At 47.4% G+C, this 16,052-nt stretch overlaps 5 protein-coding genes across 21 annotated transcripts in view; 1 reads left to right on the forward strand and 4 right to left on the reverse strand.

Annotated features, from left to right (window-relative positions):
• The window catches only part of LOC1270253 (neurogenic protein mastermind), a 134,664-nt gene extending 130,897 nt beyond the window's left edge, over positions 1-3,767 (reverse strand). For 7 of the 16 annotated variants that reach the window (XM_061647372.1, XM_061647371.1, XM_061647370.1 and 4 more), the window contains exon 1: positions 3,280-3,553. The gene's annotated coding sequence lies outside the window, so the exon portion shown is untranslated. Of the gene's footprint in view, positions 1-2,139; positions 2,162-2,889 lie in introns of those variants that run through there. The other 9 variants (XM_061647369.1, XM_061647364.1, XM_061647365.1 and 6 more) reach the window with 5 other exon arrangements.
• Positions 3,768-4,542: 775 nt separating this feature from the next.
• LOC3290240 (protein nutcracker) lies at positions 4,543-5,963 on the reverse strand. The gene is made up of 2 exons (XM_565383.3): positions 5,595-5,963; positions 4,543-5,363 (listed from the first exon to the last, which is right to left on the reverse strand). The coding sequence occupies exons 1-2, from the start codon at positions 5,698-5,700 to the stop codon at positions 4,618-4,620; spliced, it is 852 nt and encodes a 283-aa protein (XP_565383.3). The 5' UTR covers positions 5,701-5,963; the 3' UTR covers positions 4,543-4,617.
• Positions 5,964-6,180: 217 nt separating this feature from the next.
• On the forward strand, positions 6,181-7,543 carry LOC1270251 (uncharacterized). Its single transcript, XM_308932.4, has 3 exons — positions 6,181-6,455; positions 6,514-6,700; positions 6,796-7,543. The coding sequence occupies exons 1-3, from the start codon at positions 6,430-6,432 to the stop codon at positions 7,459-7,461; spliced, it is 879 nt and encodes a 292-aa protein (XP_308932.3). The 5' UTR covers positions 6,181-6,429; the 3' UTR covers positions 7,462-7,543.
• Positions 7,544-8,919, reverse strand: LOC133391687 (putative nuclease HARBI1). Its single transcript, XM_061647374.1, has 4 exons — positions 8,622-8,919; positions 8,110-8,545; positions 7,894-8,038; positions 7,544-7,817 (listed from the first exon to the last, which is right to left on the reverse strand). The coding sequence occupies exons 1-4, from the start codon at positions 8,762-8,764 to the stop codon at positions 7,564-7,566; spliced, it is 978 nt and encodes a 325-aa protein (XP_061503358.1). The 5' UTR covers positions 8,765-8,919; the 3' UTR covers positions 7,544-7,563.
• Positions 8,920-9,286: 367 nt separating this feature from the next.
• Positions 9,287-14,883, reverse strand: LOC1270248 (FACT complex subunit spt16). Of its 2 annotated transcripts, XM_061647355.1 has the most exons (8): positions 14,320-14,848; positions 13,945-14,208; positions 13,580-13,879; positions 11,454-13,495; positions 10,736-11,004; positions 10,531-10,660; positions 10,226-10,276; positions 9,287-10,065 (listed from the first exon to the last, which is right to left on the reverse strand). In XM_061647355.1, the coding sequence occupies exons 1-8, from the start codon at positions 14,386-14,388 to the stop codon at positions 9,894-9,896; spliced, it is 3,297 nt and encodes a 1,098-aa protein (XP_061503339.1). In that variant the 5' UTR covers positions 14,389-14,848; the 3' UTR covers positions 9,287-9,893. The 2 variants fall into 2 exon arrangements, with proteins under 2 accessions (XP_061503339.1, XP_308929.4); XM_308929.5 differs by lacking the exon at positions 10,226-10,276 and having other exon boundaries at positions 14,320-14,883.
• Between the last annotated feature and the right edge of the window lie 1,169 nt (positions 14,884-16,052).

The following is a 16,052-nucleotide window of genomic DNA, read 5'->3' on the forward strand; positions in this document are numbered from 1 at the left end:
ATCTGCAGAGCAGAGAAATTATCAGGATATGATGAATGAAAAAAAGAAAAACGAATCAACTGGAGCCGGTGGTTCTACTACCTTTTTTTTTCATTCCGGCACCGGAAGAGTGAAGCCCAGCACGTGACTCAATCAAGCCGAAATGAAATGAGCTTTTCATTCGATGGTTCTGAAGAATTTTGGACCGAATCTTTGGGTTGTTCTTTGGTTTGTGTTCGTTCAGGAATTCGGTTCAATTAAATATTAAACATTTTGGGGAGTTTTCCAAAAACTGCACACAATAATAAGATAACTTTGACTAAAGGAACAAGATACTCCTCTTTTTAATTTTATACGAAGGCAAAACTTTGATGATCAATCTCATATCTGTTTTATTTTAAAATAGACATCATTTTGCAGGTGTAATTATTTGCAAAAAAAAAAATGCCACAGCTTCACATTAAATTTAATTCAATAACACATTCGATTAAACTGTCCTTATAAAACAGTCAATGCTCTATATGTCCATTCCATCAGCAGCAACTTTATCAACCGCAACAACATAAAATGCATCATTGAACAACGATTCCGTGTCTGCAAAATCGTCTATTAGTTGCGCCATTACTTTCCAGTGTTTGTGCCAGTGTGTTTGTGTGTGGTTTGGAATAAAAAATAAAACTAAAAATGCATCAAATGCACCACCATTTATATTCCCAATTCCAATGTGGAGCTGGTGGAACCTGTGTGCCTAGTCGAACTGTGGCTTGTCCTTATCGTACGTCCATATGGCTCTTCTCTTCATTTCATTCGGCTTTTGCCGCAGTGAAGGGCTTTTATTGACCTTAATTCTAAGCATTTGCACACCCCATCCATCTGTGGTCAGCTTGTCCAAATATTTCTCCTTCCTTTCCCCATCCACTTCGGGCGTTCTTTTTTGACAAATTTTGTGAACGCTAGTGTGTCAAAAAGCTCAGTTAATTTTATTCTTTTTCTGCACACTTTGTGCAGCTTATCGACTTCGTGTAGCTTTGCTGGCAAGCAGACAAAGACTCAGCCACGCCAATGATGCCAAAAAAAAAAAACGGGGAGTACGAGTCGGTAGCGCCTTTCTGCATTCGCGCTACACCCGTCGCAGCATTTTCCACACCCTGCAGCAACTGACACAGCCGGGGTTACGGGAAAGAGATGGAACCACTCGCCACGAGAAGGAAAAGCTATGTGCATGAATTTACACAGACACACACACTGACACTAATGCAACGGGCACGGTTCGAACGCCGGCGCATACAAATAAAATCCCAAAAAAAAAGCAGAGCGCAAAACACACAAGGAAGTATGCAGGCCCTTCCGCGCGGCTGCTGCACGGAAAGATCCTCTGCCGTGGTGCGCGCTGATGATGTACGCTACGTACACACACGCACACACCGTCACACACTAACACCATTGCAGATAGGACGAGAACCCGCCGTACGGAAGGGATTCGGAAACTCTATGGTAGTGTTAGTGGGAAGGTTGAGAAGAAACAGGTGTATATCGGAAGGGCAGCAGGCCGTGGCATTGTGAACCGTTGCCTGTGCAGGTGTGCATTGGTCAAATCGGATTTGTTTCCAGGTTTTTTTTTTCAATTCTCTTTCCCACATGCTTCAATATGCGGTTTAAACCCGTTGGATATAATTTAAATTATTTGTTTTCTTTACTTCTTCAAAGTTGTGCGGAAACATATTTTAATAAATAAAACTAATTCTCTAAATAATTATATTATATTCTAGGGAGCATAATCGTTCAACAACTTACCGTCATTAGCTCAGCAATCGGACGACAGGTTCAATCGCAGCAAGCTTGGCCTTTGTTTGGTGTGTTGGTCGTGCCACCATCATGGAGAGGATGATGATGATGATGAGCAGGCGAACACAGGCAGGGGCACAGGTTTTTTTTCTTCTAACGTCACATCACATTTCCAATGCTAATCTCGGTTATGCTAATCGTCGAACTGCCGAAGCGATTTTGCTTATTTCGCGTACACGTTTATCGACTCCTACCAATATCATTCGATTTCTCTTCGCTGACTTCTTCTTTTCAGCATCGATAAACAACACAAATCTTGTATCTGTTACGCATTTGCACTGTTTCGATTTGACCATCTAAAACTCATTTCCTTACCAACTTTTAATACTCGCCCTGTCGAGGGTATTGCATCTAATATTTCAATAAACTAATGTACATTTTTCATTTAAACAATCATACTGCAGCAATTGTTGCGAGTAAAACCAAGACGTTAAAATTAAATGAAGCACGGTGTATCACACCACTTTCTGCACGCAAATTGGAATTGAAATGCTAACCGAATTCCTTTCTCTTTGATTGGCCGCTTAAGCCTCCTTTCCTTGTAGAAGAAACACCACAATTACAAATAAAACATACATTCTACAGCCATTTGCGTATGTTGTACCACCACTATTTAAACGTGCTTTGTCACCGTCAATATGTACATCGTTTTAATTCCGTAATTAATTGAATATCAAGATAAATTCGTTAACATCCACAGCGGCAACACAAAAACTCTTCGGCTCCACCACTACGCTTTTTTTTTCTAAGCTTGTTTAAATATTTATGCCTATTGCTTGGTGGTTCCCTTTTGCTTGGTTCCCTTTCCTGCCTTTTGCTGTTGGCTTTGCCCTGGACCCAACACACACGCACACAAAAAGAACGTGGTAAAATGAGAAAACTACAGAGAACGTGCATTTGGCGTACGCGAGAGGAAGCAGGGGCCCTGGAAATGGTAGTAGCCAGCAGTGAAAAGAGACAACCCCTCGTGCGTGTGTGTTTGTGTGTGTGTGCGGGTATATGCGGGGCAGCCCGTAACGCTTGTATGCGTGTATGGATATTGCACTAACACTAGCGTAAACTCACAACGTAGTAATGGCTCAAACTTAACGTAAAACTCTTTTTTTTTGGTTGGTTGGTTGGTATATCCGCGAGATGCAATAGACGACACGATGCACTTGACGATCATCTACAGCACAGCGCGAAACACGCACACACACACCCTAACGCTCAAACACACACATACACATTTGTGGAAGAAGAATTCCATACACGCAAAGCTTTGGGGCACAGTAGCCAGCCGTGAGCAAATACAATTCGCGACGCGACACTTCACTCCAGCACAATTCCTTTTCCCTTCTGATTTGGACTCCAGAAGACGATCGGAGTTTACGGCCACACGGCCACACGCTAGCCACACAAACGCACCTTTATTCCCACACTCCCAGCCACACACGCACGCACACACACACTCACATTCCAGAACAGCGCTTTGTTGACACACTACACTGGGCAGAAGCCTGGGCTGGCAGAACTGACCTCAGGGCACGGCGGCCTCAGGACAACCTGGACACACCCGCGCAACAATGCCGATGCAGTGCCGTTGCGTTTTCACACCACTGTGTAGCCGATTGGTTAAATTTTCACACACAAATCACCACAAAACACACACGCGCGGCTGCGACCACACCACACTGACGAACGACCGTACCGAGCGACGTTACAAATCGAATTGAGGAAAGCTGACGGCACACTGGGAATGCAGTTGATTTTTTGGACAAATTTCAAGCCTGCTTCCCATAGTGCACGCTGGGTGGATTGAAATTATTTTATGGACAAAATTATTCGCAAAGGATACATTTTTCATTTTCATAAAATCGGTGTTGTTTAGATGAACCCAATGAAGAAATCTTTACTTATCCTTTAGCAAAACCTGTTGCAGTAGCTTTGCAAAGAATAAATCATTTTCTTATTTCACTCTAGTAAAAAGAGTAGTTTTGACCGTTTTTCATCGAGAAAACGCGATTCTCACAGTGAACTCTTGTGTGGTATAAATTTTTCTAACCGTTGCTTAAAGAAATTATATTTTTTAAAGAAATTTCTGAACCAAATTAAACAAAAATATTCTAAAACAAAGAGATGAATAAATAAATGGCAATAGAGACTATCTTCATTCATTCTATATGATGAAAAGTTTTAAAATTTCATGACACTGATTTTACAGCACAGTAGAGGCTCAGTTTATCGACAGCGCACAAATGCAACAGGAAAATTGGAAAAGTAAGCTACAGAAAAATAAACCTGGCAAACTGGTGATAAAGCATTCGTCTGTCTTTTTCTATTTGGCCACAAGATGGAGTTAGAATTCGTCCAGTAATGAAGCTCTTTTGGAGCATTGAACATAATACACTTACCAGATTCATCTCGCAAAGGGAATTCACTCATCGATACCGACTCGTTCGCCATGCTTGAAGGGCCGGCCATTTCACTGGCGGCAACAGTCAACGCTTCAATCCTTTGGCGTAACGTTTCTTCTTCGCATTCGTCTGGAAACAGATTTCAGTGGAAGTTACTTAGTAATACACAAAAAGCAACTAAAATCCCTTAGAGGTCCCCAATGGTACAGACAAACAACACCCCGCGTTCGTAAAAGCAGCTCAATTTCTTTCAACATCATATCCCAATGCTAAGCGAAACATACAACCGGGGACTAATTACAATGCAACAGCACGTTACAAGTTACAAGCGGGGGTAGCAATTTGAATGCACTTTATTGTGTTAACACTATCTATACTATATACAAAGCTATGTACACTATACTGCAGGTAACATCGTCAACACTTCCATCAGCTTGCGACGGGCGGGTTCGTCCAAGTACTCCATCACCCTGGCTACCAGCTCCTGCGGTAGACCGCGCAGCGACGGACTGATGGTGAAAACAAACTTCGAGTACATGTGGTTGCGAAACGGGACGAACAGCTCGTTCTTAAGCTTCACCGAAAGCCCCGACAGATTCTGGTAGCAGAGCGGCAACCGGTTGCCATTGACCGCCGGCACGTGGAAGCTGATCGGTACCGTGACGGAAAAGCCTGCCTTCTGGCCGTAAAAGGGCAGCAGGTTCACGATCAGCAGGTCACCGCTGGACAGGGCGACCAGCGTGCAGCTCAGATTGCTGCAGGTGGCACTTTCGTGCACCAGCTCCAGCTCGAACCGGTACGGGCCGGCACGGGCGCCGAACCAGTCGAGCGGGAGGCGCGACGCGAAATGGTTCACCAGCCGCCTATCGAACGAGCGGTAGGTGGTGTGATGCTTCCCCGGCCGGCAGCTCGGCGGCAGTGAGCCACCCTTCGGTATCAGGCCCGTCTCGAGGGCGATCACATAGATAAGCACTATCATCAGATCGGACCGGCTTATCTCGATGACGTCCCTGCCGCAGTGGGTGAAAAAATGGCGCAAGGCAAGCTGGAGCGACGGTGCCAGCAGCACCCGGCTGCTGTCCTCCACCAGAAGCGGTAGCGACTTCCATTCCGTCGCCGGTGTGACCAGAATGGGCTGATATCCTACAATGAAAGCGACACAGACATTACCTCAAACACCCGAACGGGACGGTACAGGAAGGACGGCGCGGTCAGAAGCATGCCCCTTGCCGATTGGTACAAATATTAGCAGCAAACTTAACGGAAAGTAACTTAAGGAACTAAAAACCCCTTAAATAGCTAACTACTGATGCATTATACTACGAAGCGCATTATCCAGCGTACAAAGCTAACGAAGAAAGACAAACGGCCTACCTTCTGCTTCCTCCGCTACTGTCTCTAGAGGGGATCGGCTCCGCTGCAGCTCATCGTTAGTTTTGTCCAGCGGGACCGAATTATTTTCACTCGCATCGCTATCCATCGCCGGCTATGAGTCAGCTATTCCAGCGCAGCTGTGCCGGAGAGCACTTTGCTATTCCACGAAGGACGATAAAGAAGGCCTGATTCTGGCGCCACGCACACAGCTATTCTAACGCGTTGTGGCACAATAATAAAGGTAGAAAAGCTTGGAACTTAAATTGAACGCGACGGCTTTCTAATTTGTAGTTTTCCAACGTAAACACTGAAAACACACAGCCAGCTTCGGCTTTTGCGGTAGGCAGTTTGACAAGTTGTAAACATTGCTGTCAAACTTTCCGTTTGGAAAAATGACATAAAAGGTTGGTTCAAGCATGTCCTAAGTTGCCATATTGGTTTGATTTTGACGAAGAATATTTTTGTTTAATTTCTATTCCTTATTTGAAAGGCCATTTTGTAGCTAATTATCTTAGAACAGTTTAATAGAATCGAAAATGAAACTCTCCATGATTTATATCGGCACAATGCATGTTTGATTACGTTTCTTTTCGCGCGCCGGCGTAACGTGATCCAACCTGTCATGCACGTACTTTGTTTCCAGCGCGTTGTTTACGATCAGCTTCTTGCTGAACCACTTTTCGCGAAAAGATATGCGAAAGAATCAATAGGACGACCGTTCGTGCTGAATATTTGGCAACCTGCGGTACTTTTCTTCATGATCAAATCGATTACCGGGCGTTACTATCCGCTCCAGCTTTGCTAACGTTCGCGTCGCAGCAAATACACAAACAACATGGATGCAGGACCGCCGCCCATAATGTAAGTAACGTTTAACCTAATCCAGGATGCAGTGAAACATTCCAAGCCTATTCGCCAGACCCGCCGAGCGTAGGAACTCGCGCATCAATGAAGATCAGTTGAAACGAATGGTTTGCATGCTCGAAAAAGCGCCCGACATCGCGCGTGCCATTGCCCGTGGCCCTCAGAACGTATTTTGGAGGCGACTTGCCAAAGAGCTGAACGACATTGGACCGGCCACGAAAGATCCTTCTTCGTGGAAGAAGGTACCCATTCGGCGGGCACCTGCCCCGTATTCCCCTTCTCTCTAATACGCATATTGCATTACCGCTCCTTCTCTCTCTGTCTCGCTCTGTTGCAGGTTTGGCACGATTACAAATGCTCCGTAAAGAAGCGGCTGGTGCAGTACAACGAAGACATCAGTAGCGGCATTTACCCGAAGCAGCTGTCCGTGCTGCACCGACGAATACTGAAGCTGCTCGACTTGGACCTGAAGCGCGTGAAGATAACGGAAGAAAGCGGTTCCGACCGGGAGGACGAAAACAACGGTACCGACGCGGACCACTCGAAGGACGCGTTCGATATGGGCGACCCGATGGATTCGCAAAGTTCGACCGGCGCCCCGGGACAGGAAGCGGCCGAGGACGGTACAAATCGGCCCGCCTCGTCCAGCTTCTCCAACACGATCAATGCGTGCCAGCAACGGTTGGCGAAGATGCCGAACATAACGATCACCAAGCAGAAAAGTGACGGTGACGATGACGATCCGCTTTCGTACTGCCCGAAATCTGCCACGAAATCGCTCCCGTACGGCCGTGGTACGAAGCGCAAGCGAGAGGAATGCTTTGAAATGGCACTGGAAACGAACCGTTCGCTCATTGCGGTCATGAAAACTTCACTGACCGTGCAGAAGGAGCTCGTGGCGGAGGTACGCGGGCTGAAGAAAGTGCTGGAAGAGTTTACCGAGAGCATGAGGGAGCTGAATGGTGGGCTGCGGAACTCGGGCGAATCGACCAAAGGGAAGTAAACGCCAGACAGAATCCCCTAAAATGTACAATTAATCATAAAGAGAACGGAAATAAAGCGAGACGACGCTGACAAAGACACTATTTTTACGTCGTCAGTCAATTTATTTGATATCTGGCAAATTTTCGTCCAGACACATGTTGTGAAGCGCACAGCAAACGTCTATTACTGCAACACACTCGGGCGGTGTGTACGGGATGGGCGGTTTGCCCAATAGACATTTAAATCGGTTCTTTAGCAGATGAACGGCCGTGTCGGCGGTGGCGAGCGCTCTTTCGTGCCGCGCATTAAACGGGGGATCGACAATGCCAGGTTTCGGTTTTATGATCCACGGTTGGGAAGGGAACATAGAATTAGCTAAACAAAACAAGAGAAAATGAATTAATCTCTTATTACACACACCCGCACAAAGGTGGTACCAGGCAAGGCTTACCTAAAAGGTTACACTTTTCGTTTCCCTTTGCGTGCTGCTGGGCAAAGTGGCTGTCCACGCCCGAACTGTTCCATAGATGGGAATCGTGCATCGCGCCACAAAAGCTTGCATTCACGTACCGTATGCGTTTTCTGTGATCAAAAATCTGGCACAGCAAAAAGATAAGCTCGATTAGCCTCTCGTAACATCTGGGTAGAGTACCATTTAAACCATTACCATCAATGCATTCAGACTGTACGTCCCGTACTTGTAGTAGAATAGATGCTTCTGCTCGCTCGGCTCAGCGATCGGAATGTGCGTCCCGACAGCACAGAACGCCACACCGGGTGTGGGGCCCAAAATGCGTCGGAAGTAACTCGTCGCTTCCCATTGCTCATCCCTGTTCTGTGGCTTGAGCGAGATGTGCTGGTTGCATATCAACTGACGGATAGCGTTTAGCGTTTGCGGAAACATTGCTTGAAATTCGGCCCGTGGCATTGCCTTGTATCCGCCAACGCCGCGGTCACTCGTGCAGGTGCCGGTGGCTAGATAGCGCAGCGTCGCTGCGATCCTATCGTACACCGTGGCTTCGTACTGGCTGAGCAGCGTCGGCGCTATACCGTCGTACAGGCTCTTGAAGATATCGCGCGACACGTGAAAGCATTTTAAAAACCTAGAAAAAGAAAAACAACAAAACGGTTATGTTCAATGAGGGGTCAGTAATCAATTTGTACGAAACTACCACCTACCATTCATCTTCCAAAAGGTATGGGAATGATTCCCGGTATATTTGTTCACTCTCCTCCGATTCGGCTTCGCTGCCGGTATTGTAAGCGTCCGACTCATCGTCACTTTCGAACAGATTAAACCTAACCATTAGCGCCGGTAGCATATTGTTGGCTTTCTGTGTATATCTTTCCAACTAGTAGGAGGAAATTGGCTCAAATTAAATACGTTTCTTTACCGGTCGGATGTTTGCGCGAGCTGTTCGTACGATGCTTTTCGGCGTATTTTTTGTAACGGGTTTTGTTTACAATCAGCTCCCAGTTTTTGACAGCTGCTGCGGCCAAGATGTATACAGAAAGAGAATCAAGCTGAGATTCGGTCAAGGTATTTAATGTACACGTGTGCGAGCGAAGTTCCCTTTTTTCAACAAGCAATACATGAAAAGTTCGTTTTTTTACAAGGGAAGGAAAGATATTTACCAACATCATTGTTATATAGCTACAATAATACTCAACGTACTTGGTTTCCTGTTAGGAGAAAAAAATGAAGTTTTAATTATTATTTAGTGTTTATTAAACCCTTTTAAAACAGACTTTACGTAGAGCTTTCTTTTGTTTCATTACTACAATACAGTTTCGGCACAATTAAAACTTGAAAAGTATACAGTCACATCGACACACTATACATAGGGATGACATACATATATTTTGTTTTTACCATTTATGTGTGTATTCTACTGTTTATGTATATTCGAACTTTGTTGCAGTTGTGGGACACTTTTCAGTTGATTTTGTGTTTTTCTTCTGTTTGAAATTTGTAGTTTGGAACATTTTACAACTGTCTTGGAAACTGTCGAGACGACCAATCATCTATGACCGACTATGGACAAAACGAACCTATTCCGGGCATTTGAACGGGGATCACCAGCCCCTCAGGGGGAGAGCAACACAGCAGTGCCGGCAGCAGATGTGTGGTGTTAGGAGAGTTAAGTTTGCCGCCAGTGTATGCCAGCCATATAAATACTAATTTTCACCAAACTACCCCAGCGCTTTCTCGCACGTAAAACGATCGGACGAATAATGTGGAATTGTATCGTTGCCAATAAGAAAATGGGGGAAAAAACTTAATCTCATCCCAGCACACCCCCGTGTGGTCGGGATGCGCCTCTTACGATGTGCCGGTATGGTGGGAAAGATTCGGGACACCAAACCCACCACCACACACAACCGTACAAACCGAATGCGATTCTCGTATACACACTCGCTCTCGCTCTCTCTCTCTCTATCTGAGAGGGTTTATTTTCGCGATTTCTTGCTCTTGTGATGGTGGCTGCTGTCGCGACTGTCATCCCTCGAGCGCTTGTGGCTGCTGCTGCTGTTGTGCTTGCTGCTGCTGCCACTGCTGCGATGCTTGTCGTTGTGTTTGTCCTTGTGATTCTTGTCCCGACTGCTGCTATGCTTGGAGGAGCTGCGTAAAGGAGAAAAGCAAATAAAGCATACGTTTTAGCACGAATCACTTGATTGTTTGCAGTTGAAGGCAAAAACGAAAGTTCGATGAAATGCTCTAGCTGGAAAGGGCTAGAAAATGAGCTCCAAAAACTGGATACAATCAATGTTACTCAAATGACCTGCGTTTATGTTCATGTTGTTTCTTCGATGAAGCTACCCCACGGTCTCGCCTGTGCGCGTTTGTTTTTTACCAACATCACCACCGCCGGCCAGCGTTTAAATCCGAAACAAATGATCGAAAGCATGCGAAGGTGAGATATATATGATTGGTTTTACGTGAGAGTAAGCATCGTTAGTAAGGGTGTTTGGGAAGCATCAAATGTACATTGCAAGGGGGACGGGCGTGTGTTACTGCAGTGCGCTATCATATATGAAAGCTGTTGGTGTTAGCAACTGATAAACACCGCTTTGCACCCGTACTTACCTATGATGGGAACGTTTTTTGGATGAATTGCGATCATCGTAATCATCCTTTTCGCGATTTCGATCCTCTTCCGCTGCTTCCCGCTCCAGATCGGACCAATCCTTACCGGACTCTTCATCCGATCCGAGATCTACAAAAGAAAACAATAATAAAAAAACGTTAGTAACAGATTCACACACTTTTCCCTTCTGTTTGCCTTCTATACCTTCTTCGCTTCCACTATCATCATCCTCGGAAGCTTCGGAATAGTCTTCCGAGTCGGATTCCTCCTCATCATCATCATCCGTCGGTTCGTACGCATCATCCTCTTCGTCCTCCGTTTCGCTGTTTGCCTCGGCCTCTCCCTCCGATTCCGGATCGAGGAACGTCCAGCCGCCACTGTCGAAGAAGCCCTCCGGATCGTCCGTGATGGTTTTCATAATTTTGGCCCAATTCAGCGACTGTATGCCCTCCGAGTAGCGAATATCGCACGAACTGAAATCGACGAAGGAAAGAACGAGTTAGTTGAAATTAGGATTCCCGGAGTCAGAATCAATTCCGATTCCGATGCTACAATCGATTCCGATTCGGAGTCGACTACGGAGTCGACTCTGAAGCCGATTCCGAAGTCGTCTCCGGAGGCAATTCCGGAATCGGCTCCGGAATGGGAATCGCAATTTATGCAGGTAACGAAATCAGGATTGACTCCAGAAATGGAATTGGTTTCCTGATTCCGGAACCAAATCCGGAACCGATGCCGGAGCCAATTCCAATTCCAAAGCCGATTCCAGATTCGTTTACGGAAACTTATTCCGGACCTACTTTCCGGAATCGATTCCAGACAAAATCGGAGCTGGCCGGAATCGATTCCGACGAAAGCTTCATTTTTCCCATCACTATATTAAAATGCTCCCCAGTGCAGACACAATCACCAAAACACTTACTTTAACCACTCCTTCACGTGATCGAGCATGTTCATCGGTATCGCATTGACCATCGCAATCTTTTGCTGGTAGTTTTTAAACACAAATATCATATCGAAGTTGCGCAGATGGAACTGGACGCGCTCAAAGTGTACCAGCTCCACGTCCTCCAGCGTAATCACGAACGGCGGCCATTCGGTCAGATTCACCAGGCTGCCGGACGTCGGCTGCAGTAATACTGTGCTGCGGAACGGTGCGCCCGGGAAGCCCAGCTCCCGGAACGGTGTGTCGAACTCGATCTGCTGCTTCGTCATCATTTCCACCTTCTCGCAGAAGCTCTTGAACGCCGTCTTCAGCTTGTGGCGCAGTTCGCGCTCCGCCTGCTCGGCCGCCAGATCGTCCCGGTCGTGCATGTGCTGGTGCTTGCCGAGATCGGTCGTGATTTCGCCCACCTCCGTGTAGAACTGCACGTCCAGGTGCTTCTTCTTGCCGAACATGATCGCGTGCTTCAGGTGGAAGTGCAGCAGTATGATCATCTCGCCGTCGCACGGCTGGAAGAAGGCGCTCTTGATGTTGTTGTACAGGATGTCCACCTTGTCGCCGCGCACCGACGTGTACCGGAAGCCGTTCACGTGCGCCTCCAGCGAACCGGTCATGCGCTTGCTCACGATGTTCGGCCGTATGTACAGATCCTTCAGCTTCGGGTTGCCCTTGTTCTGCGACATCACCAGCGTGTCCTGCTTCACCAGATCCTCCTTTTCGCGCTCCTCCGCTTCGCGCGTTTTGAACCGCTTCTGCACCTCCTTGATCAGCCGGAATGCCGTGTTCAGGTTGGACGAGGGTGCCGCTATCTCGCCCGGCTCCTTCGTGTTGGTCGAGCGGTACGTAACCTCCTTCACGAACGTCGCGTCCGGATTCGGATACATGCCCGACTCGTTCCGGCCCATCGTGGCGCCCGGGTGGAAGAAGTTAATACGCAGATAGGTGTAATCGCCCTCCACCGACTGGGAGATGTTCTTGATGGTGGAGATGTGGAACGGGACCGGCACGCCAAAGATCGGCATGATGACCGTTTCGTACTTGCGATCCACGTACAGCTTCAGCTCCTTGACCTCCGCCTCGCGCGGCATCTGATTGACGCTCTTGTACGAAACGGTCGATTTGCGCACCTTTTCCGCCTCCTTCCCGCCGGCCTGCTTGGCCAGCCGCTCCTTCGCCTTCTCGTTCAGCGCAATGGCCAGCTCCTTCTGGTGCTGCTTGCGCTTCTCCTCCGAGCTTTGCTCGTTGCGCAGCTTGCTCTCCAGCACGGTCGACCGCTTGCCGCTGCGGCCCAATATTTCCGACGTCTGCTCCGTGTCCTTCTCCTCCTCCTCCTCGTCCTCGTCGTCATCGTCCTTCAGGAAGATGCCGATGTTCTTGATCTTCTTCTTCGACTGCGTCAGCACGGCGGCCGGCGATTCGTCCGTCACCAGCACCGTGTCGCCGATGAACAGGGCGTACACCTTCGACTCCTTATCGGACGCTTCCGCGTTTTCCAGCCCCGCCAGTCCCACGTTCAAGCTGAACACCATGCCCTTCTTCAGCACCGCCGCACACTTCGGTCCGATCGTCATGGAGTTTTCGCGAAACTCGAGCCCCGTCGCGAAGCCGAACGTTTTCGTCAGCTTGTCGACGAGCTTCGGTTCCTCCTTTTTCGCGTACTCGAGCCCGAGGTCGTACACCTCCGACAGGCGCTTGCCGGGGGTGAGATTTTTCAGCAGCTCCTCCTCCAGATTGAGCAGAAAGTTGTAGTGCTTCTGGATGGTGTCGGTCGGGTTGACCAGCAACGTGCGCACGATGTTCGAGCAGTACGACTTGTAGCGCGCCCCCAGTGCACAGATGATCGAACCGAAGTGCAGATAGTTTTTGTCACTAAACGCACTGAACTTGAGGCTGTAGTTGCCGCCCGACTGTATGATGGCCGGATAGCACATGTCGAGCTGGTTCGTGTCCACTCCGGTAACGTACTTCTTATCGGTCAGGGCCGCTTCCACCCCTTCCGTCAGTTTGACGTGCTTCACTTTCTGTAGCGAGGGGAACAAAAAAAAACAATGTAAACCATCAAAGTACACACTGACAAAACGAAAGGTAAACAATCACGCGAATACCTTGTCCGCATCGATGATTTCCATAATGTGATCCTTCAGATACTTGTTGAACACGTCAATCGTCACGAGGCACGCCTTCTTGATCGTGATCAGCTCCGAGTCTTCCTTCGGGCACATGATGTACCCCATCGGAACGCTGATGTCAACGTTCGTCAGGTGTTTATCCTTCAGGAATGCGCGCCAGTTCTCGCAGAACTCGCCCGGGAAGTTGTCCTTCGTGAACACACCGACCGTTTTGCCGGCTTTCGATGCCTTCATCGCTTCGTACAACTTCTCATAGTTCGCTTTATCTTTGTCATTCTGCAGGGGAAAACCAAACCCAGTACAATACTTGCACACACACACCGATGGCTCACCCCACCTACCTTGTCCCGCACGAGCAAACGAATCGGCGGCAGACCCTCCTCGGAATCCTTTTCGATCTGTTTGAGAAACTCAATCTTCTTCTTGCTGGTAAGGAACAGGATCGCATTGTCGCAGAACAGGCTGATCGTGTCGGTTAGCTCGTACCCGAACAGCCAGGTTTGCAGCGACGTCGACTTGCTGTAGAACGTTTCCTCATCCACTCCGACCGCCGTCATGATGCAGTCCACCTTCGCCAGCGAGTCATCATGGTTGAACTCCGGATCCTGCCGGGCGGGCGGCAACGAAATCAGCACAAGTTGTGTGAGAAAGAAAAAAGTGTGTTCACAAATGACATCTGCGGTTCGGCGGTACACCATCTTCCCCCTCCACCTTACCTTCCAGTTTGCGTACAGCCGCTTTATCCGCCGGAAGAAGCAGTCTTTGTCCAGCGCAATGTTCGACATTCTCGAAGAATCGCTACTTCCACGGCAAGTGTGTATTGAGAACGATTATCTTACTTCAGCAAATTACACAAACCACGCTGCACACGCGGATTCTGCTCCCGACACCTCTCGCTAGAGCTTGCAATGATTCCAACCACCAGCGTCGGCTTCGTGCAAACTGTCATCCAGAGATCGAAGATAGCTGTGGGACCCCTACACTTTCGGGTCGCACGTCCAGCCTAACCGCACGACACCTTCTTCCCGTGAAGCAACGATGTGGACCACCTTTAGCAAGCACACACAGCGACAACCGATGGGCGAAGATTCGCTCTGCACATGCCTTTGCAGCTGCACCAACCGAATACCGGACGGGCCGAATTGCGACGAACTGCACGGCTTGCAAATAAATAACAATATGGCGACGGGCGTTTCGAGCGCGCGTTTACAATCCGCCGGTGAGTTTAGAACGGCTACTTTTTGACTGAACATCTGCCAGTCGGCGGCGCGCGCCCAGTGCGCATAGGGTGACAGTTGGTGGATACGCTCGCCCGGTGAGAACGCATGAGAGAAACTGCGTATTGGGGAAAAACAAGTCATTATTTTTAGGATTTTAACTGATCGGTGCAGGATAATACGATGCACAAGCAAATGTGCATGATATTTTCAATAAACAAAACGGTTCTATGCTAAACAACGACATTTACGAATCACTACACTACTCAGGATGTGTAGGAAACGTAAGTTATAATCTTTTTTTTACGCTGTACCGAGTATTCGGCATCTCATATCTACTTCATGTTCTAAAACGTTGTCTATAGGTACGGAAAATGAAGGCTTATAAAAACCAATGGCATGAAAGGCTCGTACTGGTCGCACGAATAAATACAGTCTGTTCCCGAGAAACGCGGTTTATGCGTTCCCGAGGAATCCGCATAAGGCGGCGCTCTAGCAGCAATCGAACACGACATAAGACACGAACAAACCCATATAATCATATGGAGGTGCACTGTCAGACACAAACAAACAAACAAGACAAACCTCGAGTCGAACATGTCAGTTGATTCTGTCTGTGATGTTCGATACCCACCTGTGCTGTGAGTACCTTGGCTGTCAAACGCTTCACAGCTACAGTAGATAGAATTCAATGCGGGACATTTTCAAGTTTTTTTACGTAGTTTGTCTCTTTTTCTTCTTAAAATTGCGTACAAAATATTTAGAATAGCTATCAATAATATTTGCAATGCTTCACAATCAATTATAACATCAAATATACAGGTTTGAAACGTATAAAACTATTACGTGTACACAATGCATGTATATGCACTGTATGTGTTTTGGCATGGACGTTTGTTTACATTTTTCAATAATAAATTTGAATGATTTTTATGTTATTTTTGATATGAATAACTAGTATATTACTTGTTGAATCTTCCCCCTGCAGATGGATGTTCATTTAAACTATGAAAATGCTTCATTTTCGAGTTGATAAGATAGGCGTATTGCAGTGCATCATGACAGGTCTATAAGACATCGAACAGCTGACAGAGCACCTATCGAACAGAGTCGTGTTTGTTTGTCTCGTTCGATTGGTCCCAGAGCGCCGCCTAAGTCGAATAACCGCGTAAGGGCGGTGGCAACGCTCATCGGATGCGATTTTATCGGACGAGATTTATATGGGATTTGAC

The sequence above is a fragment of the Anopheles gambiae genome, chromosome 2, assembly GCF_943734735.2.
Source record: "Anopheles gambiae chromosome 2, idAnoGambNW_F1_1, whole genome shotgun sequence".
NCBI lineage: Eukaryota > Metazoa > Arthropoda > Insecta > Diptera > Culicidae > Anopheles > Anopheles gambiae.